The sequence below is a fragment of the Camelus ferus genome, chromosome 24 (genome assembly GCF_009834535.1).
Source record: "Camelus ferus isolate YT-003-E chromosome 24, BCGSAC_Cfer_1.0, whole genome shotgun sequence".
Classification (NCBI taxonomy): Eukaryota; Metazoa; Chordata; class Mammalia; order Artiodactyla; family Camelidae; genus Camelus; species Camelus ferus.
Genome location: NC_045719.1, coordinates 2007308 through 2030442, shown reverse-complemented (window position 1 = coordinate 2030442; position 23135 = coordinate 2007308). Strand labels below are relative to the sequence as shown.

General features: G+C 50.1%; 1 protein-coding gene across 1 annotated transcript in view; it reads left to right on the top strand.

Annotated features, from left to right (window-relative positions):
- RAB31 (RAB31, member RAS oncogene family) overlaps nucleotides 1-23135 on the top strand; it is an 83664-nt gene that overhangs the window by 57122 nt on the left and 3407 nt on the right. The window contains exon 6 of the mRNA XM_032467339.1: nucleotides 13074-13183. Coding sequence (XP_032323230.1) covers nucleotides 13074-13183 — 110 coding nt within the window. The remainder of the gene's footprint in view (nucleotides 1-13073; nucleotides 13184-23135) is intronic.

Sequence of the window (23135 nt, the reverse complement as noted above, 5' to 3'; positions counted from 1 at the left end):
GACCCAGTTCCCCAGATTCTCATTCGATTAGCAAGAGCAGGCTGGGGACAGATGCATTTTTTAATTAATTTTTTTTTATTGAAGTGTAGTTGATTTACAGTGTTAGTTTTAGGTGTACAGCAGAGTTATTCAGTTATACATAAACATACGTACGTACATGTATTTTCAGATTCTCTCTCATTATACAGGTGTTACAAGACATCGGATACAGTTCCCTGTGCTGTGCAGTAGTCCTTGTTGTTCCTCTGCTTCGTATGTAGTGCTTTGTGTCTGCGGTTTATCCCTCCCTCCCCCCTCCTTGGTAAGCGGTTCTTTCAGACACAAGTGGCCCGAGGCCTCGGGAAAGCATGGCTTTAGGCGATAGGAGTGATGGGAGGGAAGGAGGAGGCCCCGGGACCCGGCTGGGCATCTGACTGCAGGCCGCACCTGCCTGGGCCTCCCTGCCGCCCCTCGGACCTCACGGAGAATGGAAACAGTGGCCAGTTGTCACTCCGGGCCCGGAAGGAGCACCGCGGACCCAGTCTCGTCCCTTCCAAGGCAGCTCCAGTCCTCTGCTCCTTCTATCGCGTTTCACGTTGGTGGTTGTCCAGAGGAAAGATGTGATGGGCTGATTTGCCTCCATCTAGTAACATCAGACTGCCCCTGGACCAGCGCCCCGTGGCCAGCCGCCCCCAGATGGTGGGGCCCCTCAGGCCCAGCCTATGCTTGGTTGCTTTGGCTTGCGCCAGGGGTTAGGATCACCTGGCCGTGGTGCCTTCATGAGAGAGGCGGCAGGTATCTTCGGGACCATCTGCTTTATTCGGTGATCGGGGAAGGGTCCAGCAGGTGTCCAGATTAGAGGAAGAAGAGGATATCCTGTCCTACCCCAACCATTCAACCAGAATTACCCCCTTGGCGTTCCCCATCAGCCCTGCAAGCACGCCGTGGTCTGCAGCCACCGTAATAAGTGATTTACTGGAGAAACTCCTCGCACCACACCCTCCCTTGGAGCAGGCTCCGTTCCATCTGCTTTGCCTCGTCTGCTCTTCCTGGCTGTGCAACCTTGACTCTGCACAAACCTCCTTTGACCTCTCCAGATGAGGAGCCCTTCCTGCCTTTCTTGACCACTTAGACATTGGCCTGCCCCGAAAGGATTCTTTTTGTTTTTATTTTTAAAATTTATTTTCTTTTTTTTTTTCAATGGAAGTATTGGGGATTGAACCCAGGACCTCGCACATGCTAAGCAGGCGCTCTACCACTGCGCTGTCCCACCCCACAGTGATTCTAATTTGACCTGCTCTTCAAGCTCAGGGGTCTCCTGTTGGCCCTTCCTTGGAATCCCACCCATCACTGGCATGTTTAGGGCTGCGAGTGAGTTGGAGAGTCTGAAGGAGTGATTGTGCAGAGGTGCTGATAGGAGAAGGCTCCTTGGCCCTAATTTATTTTATTTTGCAAATGGTAGCAGTGGGAAGTTACCCACCCCAAGTGGTGGTGGCGACTGGGGGTGGGAGCGGCGGGGGTGATGGCCCGGGGATGGCTCCTCTATCCCGGATCCTCTTTGCCCAGGGTTCCGCCCACCTCCTTACATACAGCCCCGGAGATAATCAGGAACGGAACCCTGACTCTGCGACCTCAGACCAACACTTCTCGTATCTCTAAGAGAAACATGGAGAGAGAGTGGTCGGGAGGCTGCCTGTGAGTCAAGAATTTTTTCCCGGATTAGAGGTTGTACTCCAGGAGGGGAGCAGCTGGGGGTAGGAGTGAACCCAGGCTGGGGTAGGAGTAGGATAATTTATCCTCCCAGTTATTCCATCAGCCAATGAGGTTTGGTGGTTCTTTTGTGTGGTGCAGATTACTATGGGAAATACAAGAAAAGAGAAGAAAATATATCCTTAGAGCTATTGACTCTGACTTGGGGGAGCTATTGACTCTGACTTGGGGGAGCCAAGAGTAGTGTACATATAAATTTATAAAGAATGGAAAGCAGTCTTTAAAGTACACCTGAAACACTTGTGTGTTTTCAAGAACAATATGAATTTTAAAGAATAAAATGAACAGCTGTGTACCTACGAGTGACCTCCCTCCCCAGTCCCATCTCTCCATCCAGAAGCAGCTGCTGCCTGACTTCCATGATAATCACCCCTTCCTTCCTTCCTTCCTTCCTTCCTTCCTTCCTTCCTTCCTTCCTTCCTTCCTTCCTTCCTTTCTTTCTTTCTTTCTTTCTTTCTTTCTTTCTTTCTTTCTTTCTTTCTTTCTTTCTTTCTTTCTTTCTTTCTCTTTCTTCGCCGCCCGTGTTTGCACTTCTAAAGCGTAGATCTTGGCTTGCAGGTTTGGGGACTTTGCATAAATGGACTAACCCCGCGGGTGTCACATGAAGGTTGGGGGACTCATCCTGACACAGGTGCGCTGACGAGGACCACACGGCTTAGCTGTCCATCCTGCAGCCGATGGTGTTGGAGTTGTTTCCGGCTTCTTGTCGTGAACACTGCTCCCCAGCATTCTTGCATGCCGCGTAGCGCCAGGTGCAAGCGTTCCTCTCGGTGCGCGTGTCTGAGTCTCACTGCCGAGTCTCGCGGTGGGTGCCTGCTCGGGTTTACTCGGTGATGCCGGGGCTTTCCGCCGTGGGCACGGTGGCGTGGAGACTGCCTGCTGCTCCCCGCCCTCGCCACGGCCGGGTGCCCTGAGACTCAGGCTGCGGGGACCTGATGAGAATTTCAGTTTGCATGTCCCCGGTTACCAGCGACGCTGGGTGTTTCTATGTGCTTATTGGCCATTTAAGTTTCCCCTTGTATGAAGAGCCTGTTCAGGTCTTTGCCACTTTTTCTATTGGGTTATTTGCCTTAATCTTGTTTATTCAATGTGTACACATATGTATATAATTACTCACAGAATTTGCATATGTGTAAATGCATATATATTTGATGGTATGTGTCGAAATAGCTTCTTCAAATTTATGCCTGTCTTTCCACTCTCTTTACATTGCCTTTGCACCATCAGAAGCCCGTAGTTCCTATGTAAGAAGATTTATCCATTTTCTCCTCTATGCTTTTTTGGGGGGAGGGTGGAGGGAGGAAGGGTGAGTCTTATTTAAGAAATCTTTCCAAGAGCATAAAGATGTTCCCTTATGTTGACTACCTTTTAAAACCGTTACGGTTCTGTTTTCTGTCTGACTGCAAGTCACACGGCATTGGTTTGTGTATCCGCTGCTTCGTTTCTCCTGGGGAGGCGTCCAGCGGAGTCGGCGGTGGTGGTGGTGAGGCCCGCTCTCTCCCCCCGATGAGGTGCAGTCCCCGCGCGGGTGCCTGGCACGCACGGCCGTTTCCAGGGCGCTCTGCTCTGCCCCCCGGCCAGCCTTGCCCGCCTCAGGCCTGTGCTGCATGGACTGCACCACCACAGCTTTGTCGTCTGGATAGACGGTTTTGGACTTTCGATCTGGGATCCCTCTAGCCAATATCGGTTGGGCCCAGAGAAGGTTTCGGGAGAGTGCATGGGGTGGATGTGTGTGCTGTGGTCCAGTGGAGATTAGGAGAGTGTGGGGCCCAAGTCTACATGTGGGGAAGGTGTGCGTGTTGAGGAATGTTTATTTTTATGGCCAATTTTGAAAATATTTAAATAAACTTTATTTTAGAATAGTTTGCTATTTACAGTAAAGTTGCAAAGATGGTGTAGAATTCCCACATGCCCCACATCCGGTTTTCCCTGTTGCTAACATCTCACGTTAACGACTGTGGCACATTTATCACAACTAACAAGCAACATTGATACTTTATTATTAACTGCAGCCCACGCTTTACGCAGTCTTGTTACTTTTCCCCTCAACGTCCCTCTTTGTTCTGGGACCCCATCCAGAACAGCGTAGTGCATTCAGTCGTCATAGCTTTTTTTTTTTTTAATTTTGTGCGGAGGTAATTAGGGTTATTTACTTATTTTTAGAGGAGGGACTGGGGATTGGACCCCGGACCTTGTGCATGCTGAGCACGTGCTTTCCCACTGAGCTGTGCCTTCCCCTCTCATATCTTGTCAGGACCCTTTGGGCTGTGACAGTTCCTCAGACTCCTTTGTTCTCCGTGACCTTGACAGTGTTCAGTCCTAGTCAGACAGTTTGGAGACTTCGTCTCAGCTGGGGTTTGTGGGATCCATTCCTAACGATTAGACGCAGGGTATGTGGTTTGGAGAGAGAGACCACAGTGGGGACGTGCTACTTTCACCGCCTGATTATTAATTAAACATCGCAGGGTTCACGTTATCAGTGTGACTCGTCATCCCTGATGGTGCTGACCTTGACCCCCGGCCGAGGGAGTGGCCGTCAGGTTTCTCCGCTGTGCAGCCCCCCGCCTCCTTCCTGTGCACTTCGTCCCTGTGCACAGCCCTCACTCAGCGCCACTGCTTCCGGGGAGGAGCACCTGCATCAATTATTTGTAATAATTAATCTTCTGCAGCTGAAATTTGTCCCCCCCCCCCATTGATTTATTCAGTCATTTATTTTTATCAGTGTGGACTCATGGATATTTATTTTGTACTTTAAGTTATAATGCAATATTATATCATTTAATTTTTGCTCAAATTGCTCCAACTTTGGCCACAGGAGCCCTTTTTGTTGTCTCTGTGTCCCTTTAACATAGGCCCATTGTTTTTGTTTTGGGGCACTTCCCTACTTTTTGCCAAAATAAGGTGTTCCAGGCTTGTCTTGTATGTTTTAGGTACAGCCCATGACTCAGCGATTTCTCCAAGCAGCCCTCATTCCTTTCATTGACGAAGGATATTTAGAAACCAAGATCTGGGCTGGGTGTGCTCATTGCTGCTAGGGTGTCCTTGAGTCTAGGCCGTCTTAGTGAGCAGAGCTAGGAAGCGTATGTATGCATGCTAGCTAACTTGAGTTTGTACACTTATCTGTAATTATTTCTGTAGGTATCCATCTGCATCTGCGTTAAGAGAAACACACGCTTGTGTTGATGCCTCTGACTCGAATCCAGAACCGCAGGGCTCACGCTAAATTTCTTTAGGGGGTCAGGGAGGGATGTTCGAAAAAGTCAACCACTGATGTGTGATTAGGCAGAGGGGTAAGCTTTTGTTCCTGGGGATTTTCTTAGAAGATACAATACTCTTTTCCCTTTCACTTTCCGCATTGCCCAGAGCTTTCAGAGCTCAAAATGTAACTTCTGTGAAGCATTTCAGCTATGCCAGGGGCACAGTATTTGTTTATCTTTATTTACTATTCACTTAGGCAGTGAACTGAAAACCAGTTAACCATCGTCATCCTCATCCTGGTCCACCTGAATTGAGTGCTTACTACACACTGCGTAGTCTGTGTTCATCCCAGCCCTGTAAGAGTTACACGCATTCTCCCATCTTACCGTAAGGACGCGGAGGCGCGGAGCTGGGGAGCTGGCCCGAGTCCTGTGGCTCAGAGGCGTGGGCCCAGCTTCAGACCCGGGGAGTCCGTCCCAGAGCTGACATTTAAGTTCGTCTCGTAAGAAGTGCAAGCAGGATCCATGAGGGAAAATCATTTCTGAACCACCAGGCAGCTGATTTGATTCTGCTCAGAGAATTTGCGCTAACAGTTTTTTCCAGTGGTTCTCTCTGACCTCAAGGCACTAGCCAAAATTTCTGTCTGGAGAAGAGGTGTTAAGAGGGAATGAATGGCCAGCCCCTCCTTGGGAACCCGTGTTTTCTGCTCAGCCCTCATTCGATTCAAATTCTGACCTTTTCCATGAGAAGCAATCCCTGAGTCTGCGGCAGGAACCTGACACCAGGAATGTGGCCGCAGGTGAACAGCCTTTATGGACAGCAGGCATGGCCCCCTGGGACAGAAATCCTTCCCAGGGGACACACGTCAGCTGCTTTAACTGTGAGTGCTTGGGTCGTTGTAAAGTGTGATCGTCCAATGAGGTACTTATGGCGAAGGTAGTAATTCTTCTTTTTGTAAAGTTCATTTAAGTTTTAGTTCCACCTCACAGGTAGGGAGTGTCGAAAAGAACTGGCGTTTTGAACAGAGATTTTGCTGCTTTAATTGTTGCTAAAATGATTGCCTCCTCCGGGTGTTACCCAAATATCTTGGATGTTGAGAGGTGACGGGAGGTGATGGGGGCACAGCATCCCCGAGTAGCCACTTCAGCGGCTGCTGGAGGGAGTAGGGGAGACCGAGAGCACTGGCGGCGCGTGGCAGCCTCTGCAGACAGCCTGCAACCGTCGTCCGCTGGGCTTTGGTGAAACATGGTGAACGATTTCCATGGCTTTCGGCTAGGATGCCTTAAACATGTGGGAATAATTCCAGCAGACATTCAACCGCCGTCTCCTGCTCACGGCTGCCTTGCTGTGCGCTCATGGCCCTCTGGGTTGGTTGTTCAGGCTTTGACCTTGGAAGGTCGGGGAGAGAGTGAAAACACAGGGCAGGCATTTTTTAATGACATGGTAACTGTTGTATCCCTGGAGTCTGGCAGAATGTAAAACGCTTGGTTATGGCCGGTGTGGTATTTTAGAAATGTAATATGCACGCCAGAACACACCAGGAGCACCAGAATGTGTCTTTGGGGGAGAGCTCGTGCGGCCACTGTCCCTTTATTTTACCCCTTGTAACACGGTGCCTGATAAATGTATCTTATTGTATCCTAGGTGTAGGCATCTCGATACAGATCTCCACACTCTGGACTTTGCAGTGTCAGATGATGAATTGGACAGGCTGCAGAAATATCAAAGTCAGTGTTTTACAGCCTACCTTCTAGAGGAGTTATTCTCAAGCTATAGGAAACATAAGAAGCTGTCGGGAAGTGGCTAAAATGCCTATGTCTGGCACTTGCCCAGTAGACAAGACCTGGTTCAGTAGGTCTGGGGACAAGGGGTCCTCATTTCTGACAAGCCCCAAATAATCACGGGCTGGGTGGTCTGTAGAACACACCTGAGACTGATTCCCCAAAAGATTTGAGGGGCCCTCTGGGGGCATCCACGGAAGGCTGAGTAATGACTGCTGGGTGACAGAGAGGAATGAGAACTCTTGGATGTTTGTTCTCATTTCCTCTGTTTCTAGAAACTGAGAGATTTGCTTTTTAACTTATATGTTTAATTTTCTGGGAAAGTGAGGACTTTTGTGCACCTGCTCTAAGATACTAGAAAACTCCTTAGAAGATGTGGTGGTTCTGCAGTTAACCACAAACTCTTTGGAATCACATGGTGGTCCTGCCAGCAGTGTTTCAGCCTGCCTCTCTCTGTGCACGCTAACACTGCAGAGGCATGAATCTGATGCATGAGTCACATGACCCTCATTTTCATGTGCGTTCCTTTAACTGTGAGCACGACTATCTACTAAAAAGCTATTCTTCACCTGTATACAAATAATAATCAATTAGAAAATCAGGTGGAAGGTAGAACTCTCTTTATAATAGCAGTATAAATCTGAGGAATAGGCTTTTTTGATGTGTGCATGTCATTGTTAAAATTTGAAATATTGTAATTCCTAGAAATGAATTCAGCAAGAAACGAGCAGAGGCCTGTGTCGATAAACGTGGCAGCTCTAAGGTAAGACAGAAAAGAAGACTCTAACAAGTGAGAACAGGTGCCTACCTACTCCTTGGATAGGGAAACTGAGCAGAATTGTAAAGATGTCAGTTGGCTCTAAATTAAGTCACAAATTCACTGAGACGCCAGGCAGGTTAATTGGAATCATTTAAAATCACATTTTAAAAGAGGTTTTACAAAATGATCCTAAAACTCACCTAGAAAAACAAACAGGCAGAAGTAGTATTGGAGGGACTAACCCCAGCAGATGCTGAAAAACATTTTAATGATTCAGTAATAAATCAACACAGCGTTGTCACAGACCTAGACAGAAAATCAGTGAACATACTGCAGCGTCAAGAAGCAGAGTGAAATACGTAGCAATGTTTAGTATGTGATAAAGGTGACATTTTAAAAAGTGCAAAAAAGGGATAGTTTATCGTTTGGGGATAATTAGCTGGTCAGGAAAAATAAGAGAAAATTCAAAATGGATTGAGGATTTAAGTGTAAAGTAATAAAGCCATAAAAATTGGAGAACACAGTTGAATTTTAAAAATAATTTTGGAGTTGGAACAAACTGTTCAATCATGATACAAACCCCAGAAGCCATAGAAGAAAATCACCAGTAAGTCTGCCTACATAGAAACTACTGTGTGGCAGAAATGCCACAAACAACATCTGAATACAAATGATAAGCTGAAAAACATGTGGAAAATATATTCTGAAGGGCTAGGTTCCTTTATATGCAAAGAGCACTTACAAGTAAATAAGAAGAAAATCTAAACAGTCCAAACCAAAATGTGCAGAGAACACGCACAAGAATGTCGCAGAACAAGAAATTCCCATAGCCGGTGAAAAACTGTGCTCCATCTCTGAATAAAAGTTACTCAGAATTAATGTCAGACTTTTCTCATGGAGAAAGGACTTTACACTGAGATGTAATCTTACTCCTGGAGTGATTTATGGAAGTGAATGTGTTTATGAGTTGGCTGACATAGCCCGTGTTCCCTCCTCCTTCTGTGGAGTGGTGATGACTGCACTGGCAGCCCCCTGCGCTGCGAGATGGGGGGCTTGAGCCAGATAAACTCAGGGTCTTTCGAGCCTCCCACTTACTTGTTTCCTCCATTTGCTTGGTTTCCTCAGTCTTTCTGGCATTCTGTTAGAAAACAGTGCCGTCTTTGTAAAGATGTATTAAGTAAACACTGGTGATACATCACTTTCTACGTGCCGGCTATAGTTTTGAGCACCTTATGATATAAAGTTATGCTCCATTTAAAACGTTGAAGCGTTCACCCGATCTGGAAGAGACGGGAGCTAAGACCCGAGGGAGGGCGACCTGAAGGGGTCGTTTCCTGAAGGAGGACGTAATTTTACTTCTGTGAGCAGCACGCTTGAGCTGCCTTCCTCACCTTAGGTACCCACGAGGCCACCTGTGAAAAGTTCTGAACTCGGGCTCCTCTGCACAGGCAGCCCAGGGCAAGTCCTCTAGCTCTACCACACACGAGGCACTTGCCCGTGAACCCCTGGGGACGGAGCATTATTCTGCCCTCCTCGGGGCGGGGGGGGGGGGCAGGAGCTCCTTCTTGGGGTGCTGACCCCCTCTCCCCTTGCTGACCTCGGAGGAGGATCACCAGGAATTAAATAGCCCAGCTGCCCTGTTGCCTGGTTACACCAACAACAAAACAAGGACCCTTGCTGGGCAGCGCAGCCTGGGGACTAGCTGGAACCGCAAGAATGTTGTTTCCTGCCCTCCCCGTGGAGCACCTCCCAGCGCTGCGGCGCTGGGCCAGCCCAGGCTTCCGCCTGTGTCCGAGACAAGACAGGCTGAAATGCAACATCTGATTCCCATCAGAGTCTGGGTCTGGGAGGAGACGCCCCCCTTCTGTGTGTTTTCAGCCCTCAGCCCCCCTCTTGGCCCTTGTGGAAGGCTGGGTGAGTCTCCACCCTCATCCCCGGGACTTTTCCCGTTGCACTTCCTCTGAAGTCCGCACAGCCCCCTGCCTGAGTCGTCCTGCACCCTGACGGGAATCTTGTCACTCAGTCGTTCAGCAGGTACTTAGCGATCACCCCCAGGTGCCGGCCCCCTGACACACAGCCCCCCCTGAGGGTCAGAGATCCACTGCACATCAGGGGGACAGGCATCCCCTGGGATGAGGGCACAAAGAGGGTGCACGCAGGCTGCGGGGGCGGGCGGGGGCCCGCTCTGGGAGGAGCGGTGCTGGACCCCGCTCTCCCGGAGGCCACATGTGGACCCCTGCCAAGTGCTGGGGAGGGCCGGACAGGAGCAGGTGCAGGGCCCAGAAGCAGACACAAGCACAGCGAGTCCCCAGGACGGCTGCCCACTGGGAACGGCTGTGTCTCGGGGCCCGGGGCCAGAGGAAGCGGCCAGGGAGTCTGGTCCTGCCAAGGCGCTGGGCTTCAGCCCATCTGAGGCTGTGGCCCGACATCAGTGAAGTCTGTTCACGGGACACCTGATGGATTTGCAGTTTTGAAAGATCCCCACAGTGAGCACACGGGTGATGGTTGGAGCCTGGAGGGCCAGGTAGTGGCCGTTGCAGAAGTCTGTGCGACAGGTGACAAGGGCCTGACCGGGGAGAGTGAGCGGACTTCATCACTTAGCACTGAGAGGAGAAGGGGGGCCTTCTACGATGCCTCTGTGGTTCCTGGCCTGGGAAGCAGCAGGTTTACAGGAAGAGCAGAAGGGCAGTCAGTATAAACAGAGCGGTTGTATTTTCAAAGCCCACGGCTGTTCACGTAGCAACGAGCCCTTGCAGCTAACCCTGCTGGAGGTCGCCACCCGTCCCGGTCCTGGCGCGTGCCGCTTTCTCTCCCCGCCGCCCGGCTCTGCAGCCTGGTGCTGCCCCGGTATCCTGCTGTGGCCCCTTGAAGTCAGTGTCTTCTCCCGTGGTCTCCAGGGAGATTTCTGGGAGTCCTGACTTTCTGTCGGGAGCTTGATCTACAAAGTCTGAAAATAGTCTTTCCCATCAAAATTGACTGGCTGTGTGTTTGTACCTCAGCTTGGGTGAACTCGTTTCAGTTTACCTGTGTTAAGGCCTCACACAGTGCCCAGCCCAGGGCAGACACTTGGTAAATATTTATGGGAAGAAATGGACAGAAGTCACTGATGCCAGGGTGTCCTGTGGTCACGATGACAGAAGGCCAGTCAGCGACGGTGGCTGTGCATGGCCTCTTCTGAGACGCAGCTGGAGGGGTTCCCAAGGTCACCCGATGGTCACATGTCTGCCCGATGCTCCAAGGAAGCCCATGCCCCCCTTTCTGGGGGCCTCCTTTCAGATCGTAGCTGTACCGTTTGTTCCAACAATTTTCTGACACCAGCTGGGTGTCCTGCAGTTCCTGTTTCTGACTGTCACGTCACTATCCAGAGTGAGCGCAGACCCCTCCAAGTGGAGAACTCAGTCCCACAAGACTGCCCCGACTCCAGACGCCAGCTCAGGTCTGGGGTGTCCCCAGGTTACCCACACTCCTGCCCAACAGACTGCAGATCTCGGGGGGATGGTCCCATGGCCCACCCCCACCAGGGTCAGTAACTCACTGGAGCAGACTCACAGAACTCAAGAACACACTAGACTTACGACTGGTTTCCCTGCAAAGGATACAGGAGCTGGCCAATGGAAGGGCACATAGGACGAGGCCCAGGGGTGGGTTGCGTGCTGCTCCCCTGCCCCCTCCCGGGACTCCACCCTCCCAGCCTTGGGGTCTCTGCAGCTTCCTTGGTTGACAAGTGTGCCCTCCTCTCTCAGAGATTAGCAGACATGGCCTTCTTATCTGCCCCACCTTTGGGCAGAGGGAAGCCCCACCCTTTGATTTGGGGTTTGATAAAGACTTCAGGGAAGAAATAAAGAGATAAGGTAACGTGCCAGACTGAGCCCAGAAGAGCCCTTTCCTGGAATATTTCAGTGTACAATTCATCCCACAAAAAACCTGAAGACTTTTTTAAATAACCGAGAGGCCTGGGGCTGGTCTGTTAGAAACAAGAAGGAGGGTAAATTCTGGGGTGATTTCTTCCCAGTGTGTCTCTGGTGAGAAAGACAACACGCATGCAGATTCTGTACGGACTGCACTCAGGAGGCTGCTTCTCTGGTGGAGGTGCTGGGCCCATATCTCCAGTGCGGTGGGGGGGTCCCTTCCCCCCAGTGCCTGAAAATTCCTCCTCTCTTGTGATTTGGGGGCTGGAAAGAATTTAAAAGTCAGGTAGAATTTTCCCAGTAACTTTATAAACTGGTTGAAACCACTGATGAGGCATGTTGGGGGGGTGAAGGAAGGGCCTGGGGTGGGGGTCTTCTCTGCCTCCCAGTGCTGGTTTCCCCCCATCTGCCCTCCTCTCTCACCCGCAGCACCGGAGGACCCCCCAACCCTTCTCCTCACTCTCCTCTTTAGGCCCCTTTGTGCACCATTTTCCCCTAGAATGTGGAGCTGAGCCTGTCACTGTCCCTCCATGGCCACGAGGTGCCCTCCTAGTCCCCCACTGAGATACCACATCCTTCATTGTCAGTCCTCTGTTGTCAATCCACCCAAGGTAGTGCTGGGTGAGGAGTGGACTTAGGCTATGCTGGGTGCGGAGTGGACCTGGGCAGTGCTGGGTGTGGAGTGGACTTTCAGCAGTACCTGGGGTGGGGAGATGGGAGGATGGGGGCCTTTGTCAGGCCTTTGCATCACAGGCCCTCATCCCATTTTTGCTGCTTCTCGAGGCCACACTTCAGTGACCTCCATGGCGCCCACCTGGGTTCCGTTGGTAGAGCATCACTCTCTGCCCCTCAGCTCCTGAAGCACTTTGTTGTCCACGTAACGTACATGCTACAGTGCTGTGGCTTCTCGTGACCGTGGACGTGCGTGTCTTCGCTCTCAAGGGCAGGTTCCAGAAGGCAAGGACTAGGGGTTTCTCTGTAGCTACGAGAAGGGCTGGCAGACTGCAGCGCTGTCTGAACAGTTGTTAAATAAATGAACGAGCTGCCAGAGGATAGGCACTGTGTCTTTTTTTAATCTTTGGATCCACCACAGTATCTTCAGATTAAAAGTAGATCGGTAAATGTCTGTTTAGATTATTCATCTGAATAGAGTTCGTGTCCTAAAAGCCTGCTGGAGGTGAAAGTCCAGATAAGCCGCTGCAGCCGTAAGCGTGTCATTTCCTAACTTCCAGATAGGTCACGTGTTTCCTCTGATTTGTGAGAGTCTCACAGAAGCACATTTGCACGTGTGTGCACACACACGCGTGATTTTTAAAAAGCATTGTCATTATCATGGGGAAAAATTTTGCAGTCAGCCCTAACACCAGAAGTGGGGCTGGGTCCCTCCTTGCTCACTCAGGATGCCTCTTCCTGCTGTTCTGGAATTCCTTCCTTCAGCAGGACCGTGGGCTGTGTTCCATGCGTGCATGTCTTGTCTCCGTGGGGCCAGAGACCAGGTTTTAAACTTTATAAAGGCTCAGCCACCCGAGGCTATTAATACGTGGCTGAGCAGCCGAGTCGTTGTTCTGCAGGAACACGAGGGACCTGATTCTACATGAGCCTCTTCTTCGGCCTGTTGGGTTATTTATTCTTTCCAGACAAGCACTCATCTCTGTCTCGGTCTGACCTGTTTTCCAGGGAGGTTCCCCTGAAAGACGCGAGGGAGTACGCAGAGTCCATCGGAGCCGTCGTGGTTGAAACAAGCGCCAAAAACGCGATCAACGTCGAGGAGCTCTTCCAGGGGATCAGTGAGTACCCGATCTGTGCTTTCCGCCCAGCTTGCGTGTTCTCGCCTCGGGGAGTCAGAGGAGAGGAGAGCTTTTCCAGTGTGAACTTGCTGGATGCCTCGCAGCTCTGTCCCCGCCATCCTGTGCTTTAACGTGCTGGGTCTGTGTTCTGTGAATCAAGAGGAAGTAACCCCACTGGAAAAAAAAAATTTATTTTAATCAAAGAATGATGTTCCCTGTAGCATTTTACGTTAGTATGTAGAGGGGAGGAGACATAAAATAGAGTGATAAGGTGTGGAAAACCAGTCACCCCTTAAACCGAATGACTCTAGGCAAACAAAACAAGAGAAGCTTTGAGTAATTTCTTCCACCTGGTGACGTCAGCAAGCGGTAGTGTCTGTGTCCCACATGCCCTGAAACTGGGAACTGCATGGAGAGTCGGCGTGCAAAGGTTTTCCTCGTTTCTGGTCGGTTATTAACAGGAGGTGCAGGCTTCCCTCCTCGTCTCCAGTCCTGGGTCCTGTTTGCTTCCTTTTCTTTATGTTGGTCCCACAAAGAACCCTTATCTTGGGCTGTTTCCCAGTCCAACGGCCATAGTGCACCTTCACAGCCTCTCTGGTAATGGCGCTGTGTCCTGGGTCCCCTCAGAGAGCAACCTGCCAGCAGCCGTCTTGGGACACCGTGTCTTTAGATGCCCACAGAGCACATGCTTAGTGAGGTGCCGGGACTCAAAGTCCTGGGCTCCCCATCTCAGGAAAAGTCAAACCCCAGAACAGTTGGCAGTTGTGTCAAGTATCTTGTCTGCGTACGATTCCACAAGGGAATTCAGAGGGAAATGGGTGGCTGGATCTCCCTCTGGCCTGAAGTCATTGTCGGCAATGCTTTCCAGGCCAGAGGGGCCGTGGCTTCCCACAACAGATTCAGGTTTCCTTTGAGCTGGCTTGGTTTATTACTTCAGACACCTGAGAACCCTCAGCAGGGAGTATTTCGCCTGAGTCTCGGCTGGAAGGAGTGTCAGCTGGAGATGGGGCACTCTGCCCTGGGCTCCTCACCAGACCCAGAGAGGTGCAGGAGGCAGCCAAGTGTCTGCAGCCCTGGCCCCGCTTGTCTGCTGGGGTCCTTGCCACCCTCCCCCTTCCTCCTTCAGAAGAATGCATTTTCCTGCTAGTATTTCACACTCTCAACAGGATAGTGTTCTCCAGGCTCGTGGGCCTGAACGCTGGAGACCGCACACCCCCAGACTCCGGCTCCTTCCCGTGGTTGCAGCGTGGGCGCCAGGCTCTGCTGTGTGTCTGGGTGACAGCTCACTGGGTTTGGCCTGAGCTCATGCCATTCACCTCACGTGTCCTTAGGCCAAACTCGGTCCTTTCTGGGGACGCTCAGCTTTTCTGGTCCCTCGGGCTAGTTTTAGTAAACGTCTCGTTTCCGTTACCGGTTTGACTTCGTGAAGCAGGGCAGCTCCTGATAGTGCGACCTTCGCTCCTGTCCCACGTCCGGCTCCTGACAGTTTCCCGGGCCCTCTTCCCAGCCCTCGTGCGGCTCCGCGTACCTGAGATTCAGCTTGGCATTTCTGCACAAGCTAGGGGATTGCCTGAGGTTTATGCAAAGTCATTCTTTCAGTAAAAAAAATGACAGAAGGACCTCAAAGAAGAAAACAAGCCTAAGGCTGCAGACCCAGCTGGCAGTCAGCCTCCCCCTACCCGCCCCAGTGCCTCCGTGGGCCTCCTGTTCCTTCAGGTGGACGTCTTCAGAGCGGGCTGTGGGTGCCTGCTTGCAGGACCGAGCACTTCTGGCTACGTCGCAGCAGGCCCCCTCGTTTGCTTTTCCGTCCCCTCCCCAGCTTGAGTTACGCCTGCTCCTCCCTGAGCTCAGAGCAGGACGAGCTGTCGCTGAGCTCCGCGCCCCCGCGGGGCAGGGCTGCTGAGACCACGCTCTGGGAGAGAAGAGGCCACCGACAGCCAAGCACAGGGACGGGGACGAAAAGCACAGCTTTGAAGAGCTGTGCTTGAGCAAAAGGAATTCATGTCGGCTCGGACCAAGAGACACATTTTCTCGTCGCCTTTCCAGAGTGTTCAGAAGCCAGAAATGAGACGACTGTGATTTTGGAACATGAGTCCGTGTCTTTCCTAACAGGATTGTTTAGCAGAATCCTGTCTGTTTCCAGGCTGAAGCTACCCCGTGAAGGACGTAGGTGCTGCCTCTTCGGGGTGCTCTGGCTGCAGTCCTCAAACTCCCTGCCCCTTTAAAAAACAAGTCTCTCCCTGAGGGCAAAAAGAGGTGGGGCTGCAGGCTCACCAGGAAAAATGTCTGGATCGGGGCTGCGCTTCTGCTCCGCTCCCGTGCGCGCCGACCGTGCAGAAGGAGCGGGGTCCTGAAAGCCACATCTGGAGACACTGCACTAGCTAGGGGTTTTGTTTGTGTGCTGTGGGTCTGAGAACAAGGTGAGAAGTGTTTGTTTTTTAAAAGGGAATGTAATTAGAGGTACAGGCATATGTGTTTGGAGAAATTAGAATAGAGTGTTAATGTGAAAGACAGGAAGTTAAGCCTTGTGGGCGGCAATCATGTCTGTCTGTTGCCATCCGTCGTTGCGAAGAGTGTTGGCTATTTTAAGTCCACTGGAGTTTTGGAGTTTCCTCGGTAGTCATTTTTGGTTTGGAACAGGTTAAAGAAGTTTGAAAACGAAACAAAACGTTTGCACATTTTATAGCACAGTACAGCAAGCTGTCAAACGAGGGTCAGTTGAGCCACCAAGGCCCAAGGAAAAGACGGAGGTAAAGCCGGTCACGTCCTTATCCCCCCAGAACTCACTTTAGCAAGTGCGTGTAGGAGAGCTGGCCCCAGCGAAATCACGCAGTTTCAGATACGGGCGCGTTGGGTATCAGAAGCCCCAAACTCTCCTGTCTTTTGTCCCAGGGAGTCTAAGGCAGAAACTGATCAAGTGTGCAAAGTGTGGTCATCTTATGTTTACCTTACAGTGAGTTCTCACTCTGGGCCATTGTTGCAGTTGCTTGGGTTATGTTAACTCGTTACTGCAAGCTTCATCTCACGAAATGGGCCCCGTTGTCGGCCCTGTTTTATGTCAGAGGAGGTTGAGGCCTGGAGAGGTTTGCACGCTGCTCTGGGTCACCGCTGAGCGAGAGACCAGGATTAAATAAGGCCGGCAGCGGGGCCGCCGAGCCCACGCTCTTAGCCGCTGGTCTGTGTCACTCCTCACTGGCAGTTTATGGTAGCATTATTCATGATGGTGAAAAACAGGAAACGACTTCCCCATCCAAACCTGGGGAAATAATTCTTAAGAAGTCATAGTACACCAGTATAAACCAGTGATTAAAAATGAGGATGTAAATCCTTCTTTGCTGACGTTAAATTGTGGAGTGTGAAACAAACGTTGCAGAGCAGTTGTGTAATATCCTGATTTTATAAAATGTGAAGCACATAGTATGTAACAGCAGACATATTTTTCTGGGTAAAGACTGGAAGGAGGCACACACATTAAAATGTTAGCAGTGATGAGATTGCAGGGAACTTAAAAAAAGAAGACTTTATTATGGCGATGTTTAAACATATACACCAGTAAACTGAATAACGTAGTGAACCATCATGTGCAGTTGTCCCTCAGCGTCCTTGGAGGACTGCTTCCGGGACCCCACGGGTACCAACATCCCAGGATGCTCAAGTTCCGTGTATAAAAGGCTGTAATACTTGCATATAGCCACACACGTCCTCCCATATACTTCACATCATCTCCAGTTTACATGTGATACCTAAGACTACGTAAATGCTATAGTTCTAAATGCTATTCAGATAGTTACCAGTGTGGCAAATTCTAGTTTTGCTCTTTGGAACTTTCTGGAATGTTTTTTCCCTGACTGTTCTCAGTCTGCAGTGCATTGAATCCTCAGATACAGAACCTGGGGAGATGGAGGGCAGACTGTCCTCCTGGCCACCTGGTTCCATCTCTGGCCCACATTCCCCCCCGCCCCCAGCCACTACTTTCCACCTGTATTATTTTGAAGAGAACCCCAGATACCATATCGTCTGTAAATATTTTCAGTCTGTAATCTTCTTTAGCATAATGACAATACATGATCACATTAATAATCACAATGCTATTACATATTAACATCATCAAATATCTAGTGTCAGATTTTCAGATAGCTCATTATTGTCAAACATGGTTTCTGTGTTTGCGTTTTACAGTTTGTTTGGATCTGGATACAGATAAGCCCCACACAGGGATAGAATTAGCTGGCGTGTCTTTTCGCCTCATAAGGAGTCAGTTCCCTCTCCATCTTTCTTCCTTTTCCCTCCATGCAGTTTCTTCATTCAAGCAGTTTTGTCATTGTCCTACAGAGTTTTAACACAATGTGGATGTTCCTGAGTTCCATTTAATTACTGAGTGGTGTCCCACCGCGTAAAAATCTGTGACTCCGTTCCCAGAAACCTTTGGGTTGTTATCAGGTTTCGGCAATTATGGGCAAGGCTGCCGTGAGCACCCATGCACAAGTCTTTGTGGGTGAATACCCAGGGGCGCGTGGCTGGCTTACCTAGGAGGCAGTGGTTCGCTGTCCAAGGGGCAGCCGAACCGCTCCCTGAGGTGGCCTTAGCACCTTGCGTCCTCAGCACCAGTGGATGAAGCTCCGGTAGCCCCGCATCCTCACCAGCACGGGAACGACCAGCTGATAGATTTCAGTCGTTCAAACGGGAGTATGGTGGTCTCTCCTGTGTATTTTGTTTTTTGGGTTTTTTTGGTAGGGGGAGGTAATTAGGTTTATCTATTTTAATTTTTTTTTTAGTGGAGGTATGGGGGATTGAATCTGGGGCCTCGTGCATGCTAAGCACGTGCGCTACCACTGAGCTGCACCCTCCCCCTCGCCCTGTGGTCTTAAGCCCGCCTTCCTAGTTACAGTAACACGGAGTGCCTTTTCCTGCGCCCACTCGCAGTCCTTGCTTGTGTCTGCTTCCGTGAAGCCTCTGTTCCAGCTTTGCCCATTTTGTATTGAGTTGTTTGCTTATGGTTGGGTCCTAAAGATGATTTATAGATTTTGGATACATGCTCTTTATCAGATGTTTGTTTTTTAAATATTTTTGCCCAGGCTGTGGCTTGTCTTTTCATACATTTGAAAAAAGTTTTTAATTGAAATGTAGCTGATTTACAATGTTAGTTTCAGGTGTACAGCAAAGCGATTCAGTTATACATATGCACACAGGTATATTTTCTTTCTTCAGATTCTCTTCCATTATATGTTATTACAAGAAATTGAATATACTTCCCTGTGTCTTTTCATTTTCTTCACAGTGTCTTTGGAGGAGCAGGAGTTTTTCACTTTGATGAAGTCTAGCTTGTTAGATTTGTTCTGTGTGGCTTGTGTTGTTTTTTTTTTTTGTGCACGTCTCGTAAGTTTTAAGTGGTAAAATGAAAAGTAAAAGTGTAGATCCATGCAATAGAATATTATCCATCCATAAGGAGAAATGAGCTAACAGGCCATGGAAATGCACGAGAGACCCTTAAATGCATATTTACCAAGTGGAAAGGCTGCCTGCTGTATGATTCCAGCTGTGTGGCATTCTGGAAAAGGCAAAACCACGGAGACAGTGCAAAGATCAGCGGTTGCGGGGGGCTGGGGGGGCGACGGGGTGGAGCAGCAGATTTTTAGGGCTGTGAACTATTCTCTGTGACGCTGTGATGGTGGTCAGTGCACGCTTATCAGCACCCACAGCATGTGCAGCACGGAGAGCCCTGCTGTGCACCATGGACGCCACTCGCTTGCTGATTAGCGGTGGCTAATTTTGATAACTGTTCCCGACTCATGCAAGATGTTGGAATAGAGGAAGCTGAGGAGGAGGGGGAGGCGTGTGTGCGAACTCTCTGTACTTTATGCTCAATTTTCTCTATAAACCTAAAACTGCTCCCCCCCAAATAATAGTCTATTAATTAAAAAATAAACTGTAAGGAAATGATGCCTTTGAATGGTAGGGAGGCCTAATGATCTCAGAGGAACTCCAGCCCCTCCATGTTGAAGATGTTTGGCACTTTGGACTCTTGGCGGGGTGGCCACTCCCTACCCTCCTCTGCTGGGCGTCACCCTTCCTTCAGCTCCTAGGCTTTGACTTCCGGTCTCTGCGCCCCTCCTCACCCACCCACTTCCCACCAGTTGGCACCTGCTCCACTTCTCTTTTCATCTTTGTTTTCTGCTTCCCCCACTGCCCCCAAATTAAGCCTCTCGTCACCCCGACCTGGACTTGTGCCCGGCCCTGGCTCGACTCACTCCCTGACCCTAAGGGGCTCTGGTCCTAGGTCTAGACTCTTTAATGTTCCGGGTCGTCTTGTCTTCTTTACGGCAGCAAAAGGACGGTTCAGAGGATGCCCTCAGGTGTCCTGCGTGTGTTTCCCCAGGGGGACATTCCGTGATTGTCAGCCACGGCACTGTTCCCTAGAGACCCCCTCCCTTCTAAATAAAAGAAGAGGCTTGGAGCTCATCGCCAACCGTGACCGCTGCCAAGTCCTAGTAAAGTTTGTCAGTGCACTAAGCTGCATGATCTAGAAAACCAGGATCAAGAAATGGAGGTGACAGGGCAACACCAACGCCTCTAACACCCAGCGAAACAAAATGGAGCTCATGAACCCTGGGACTGGAATGAGAGGCGGGGGGCCCCAGGCCTGCGCAGGAAGTGGCCGGCCCACCACACGGGGAGGGGCAGCTGGAGTGAGCCCACTGTTTTATTTCTGTCGTGTGTAAGAGCTTTGCAGGCCCAGGCCAGAGCCGTGACGATGTAGTTTATTGCTTGGAATTGGGTCTCGCCCATCTTGTGTTCTTGAGGAATCATTTATAGAACCTGCTTTTTCTCTAGGGTGTCAACTTTCAGGAAAACGGAACTCAAAAAAAAAAGTCTTAAGTTTTTCCAAGCAGAGTCTTACACAATCCAAACCTTATTAAAATAAACACCCTGCCCTGAGATTTATACACCAGGATGACTTGTTTGGAGAATGTGTACTCAGAGGACGTTTTGTAAGAGCAGGAACACACAGTCATGCTGAGAGCCTTTCCCGATGTTTGTGTATATAGTTTTGTCCTAGTCTGTGCCCGTGTACTTAACACTGAGTCAGCAGTGTTCCAAGGTGATCACCTTGGTACCAAACGCCACGGTCATTTTCCAGAACTGCTCCATTGTGTAAGCGCGTGTAACCTTTCAGCAGGCTCCAGATAACTCAGATCACAAGATGTCAGGTCTTGGTGTGCTTTCACAGCGCTGCTGGCTTCCTCCTCCTTTTGAGGTGCTTGCCTCATTGGAAGCACTTCCTTTCTCCTTGCTGTTTGAAGTTGGACTGTGTGGACCCCTCCCAGGTCGAGTGTTCTGTTAAAGAACAGGTTGGCCCCAATCCTGGTCACCAAACCCCAGGTTTCCACTGCGGTGAGCCGGGAACACGGGGTGTCTCCCTGCTCAGACCTCACCCGAGCTGCGGCTGGAGCCTGGGACGGCTGAGGACCCGTCCACTGTTGTCAGGTCCTGCCATGACAGCAACCGCACGCGGCCGTGGTGTGTCGTCCCCACACGACTTCCCGTGTCTTTTTTCTAGGTGGGGAAAGGCAGTCACAGAGACATCAGAGAACGTGTCCAGATTCACTCAGCTGGGACGCTCATTCTCAGATCTCTAAACTCTTTCTGCCCGATAAGAAGGTCCAAGTCTAAGGAAACTGCAGTAATTCCGTCTTGGAGAAGTATTTGGTCCTGTTAAGTGAGATCTGGGATATTTTGAAGATGAATAGACTCTGGCATCTCTCAGAAGTCAGGTCACTGATTCAAAAACGTTGCTCGCAGTTTAAAGCAAATAAGAGGGGACCATTTTTTGTGACTTTAATGAATGTCTTATGGATGAGCTTCTTAACTATTTGCAGTACTTTTCGTAGGAAAAAACTTATGAAAATGTATGGCATGAGGCATTGCAGACGAAGTCGTGTACAGGAAGGCTGGAGGTCTAACGCTCTTTTGCTCACTTTAGGGCTGACATTTTAAGAACACCATGAAGTTGCTGTTAGTACAGGACATGGATTTTCATATCATCAAAAATGCTGATCAGTGAACAGTACTTGCCTGTTAACTAGGGCAACAGTGTGCACCGATCAGAATTATCATTTTGTCCAAAAATATTTATGACCCAAAAGTCCCTATTGCAGCTCCTAACACCCTCAAGAGGCACGTGGATTTTTTTTTGCGGGGGTGGAGTTAGGTTTATGTATTTTAGTGGAGGCACTGGGGATGGAACCCAGGACCTCGTGCATGCTAGGCACACACTCCACCACTGAGCTATATCCTCACGCCCGGAAATGTTGTTCATTTAAACAGTTTAAGGAATGCTGTAACTGAGGACGACCAGCCCTCCAACACACACACCTTTCTCTGGAGGAGTCTGGGACGCAGGGCTGGGAAGCTCTGAGCTCAGGAAGCCAGAGCGCCGGTGGTCGCGGGGCCCTCCGCCCTGCTCACCACGTGGGGCTGGGGGAGCAGGAGCACGCTGCTTGCTTCCTTCGGTGATGACTAAGAAGACAAGCACAGCGTGTCCAGAAGGAAAGTACGTGCTCACTTGCTTCTGGATGAGGACAGAGCTGTTTTGAGAATGGCCTGCGAAGCTTTGTCAGGGGTACAGATGGCAGAGCATGGCCATGGCCATCACTACAACCTTCCCGTCTGCTCTGTAAGTGGGTGAGGAATTGGGGTGCTTGTCAGTGACCTCATCTGTTTGGTGAGCTTTGAGGAATGGCCGTACCACCCAAACTACAAGATGCATTAATCCCTTGGAAGCTGATGATGTCCGCCCTTGCGAGAACGCACCTCTCCCAGGGCTGTGTGACTCTCTCTGGACCTTGTGCAGCACCCACTTGCGAGAAGGGCTTTGTCTTTGGAACTAACTTCCCCTCCATTTCTAATTACTGCTTACCTGGTAATGTGATATCCTAGTTAGCTGATGTTTTAAAATCCCTGTTTCAAGCTCATTTTTCATGCCTTTTTCATGGAGGATAGAGCGCTGGCGTGGCTGAGGGGAGGACACAGACTTTGGGACCCCTCGGAAAATCGAGATGCCACCTGGTAATGACATGACCTTCTGTGTGTGACCTACGTTCTTGGGTTAGTCATAAAACAGTGATCATTAACAGCCATTCCACCAGCCTCACAGGACCCATTGAAGATGTGCCTCTGAAAAAATCTCCTAAAACTGTGAGCTTTTAAACAAATATTTGTTATTTCCAGATTCCACTGCCTTTTAAAAAACAGCTTTATGTGAGATAAAACTCACATACTCTACATTTCACCAATTTAAAATGTACAGTTGAGTGTTTTTTATGGGCACCATCAGCGCAGGTTTAGAATATCTTTATTGTCACAAAGGAAAACAAAACCCAACCAACAAACACAAAGCACGTACTCCGGGGCTGCTATCTCCCCACCCCTCCACCTCCTGCTTACTTTTAGCTTGAGTGCATTAGCAGAGGCTCTAGGATAATCTTTAAAATTAACATAAGATTACTTGTGGCCGACTGTTCCCTGCGAAGAATGTCTCTGAGGGCTTTCCGGTCACGCTCCAAGGACTTGGGATGGGAGCTAAGTGTTAATGAATGGTGGTACTGGGAAGAGCACGACTCCCACGCCAGTTCTGTTTTGAGAAGCGCAGAGAGGAGCCCTCACTGTTGCAGCTGGAGCCCTGGGCCCAGCCCGGAAGCAGCTTGTTCTGGTGGATGGGCCCGTGGGGAGACTGGGAGCGGCCGGTGGGCTGATGTCAGTGCAGAGAAGGTAGCTGTTTGCTCAGGAGCAGGGGTTCCGAATCCAGGGAGTTCTGTGTTGTCAGAAAGCTGCTTCTGCCTTTCCTGAACTTTCTAAACACGAGTTTGACCTGATACAGCCGAGGGAAGGCAGGGTAAGACCTCCCCCCGTGGCCCTGCTACCTTGTGAGCAGCCCAGCCATAGTCTGCATGAG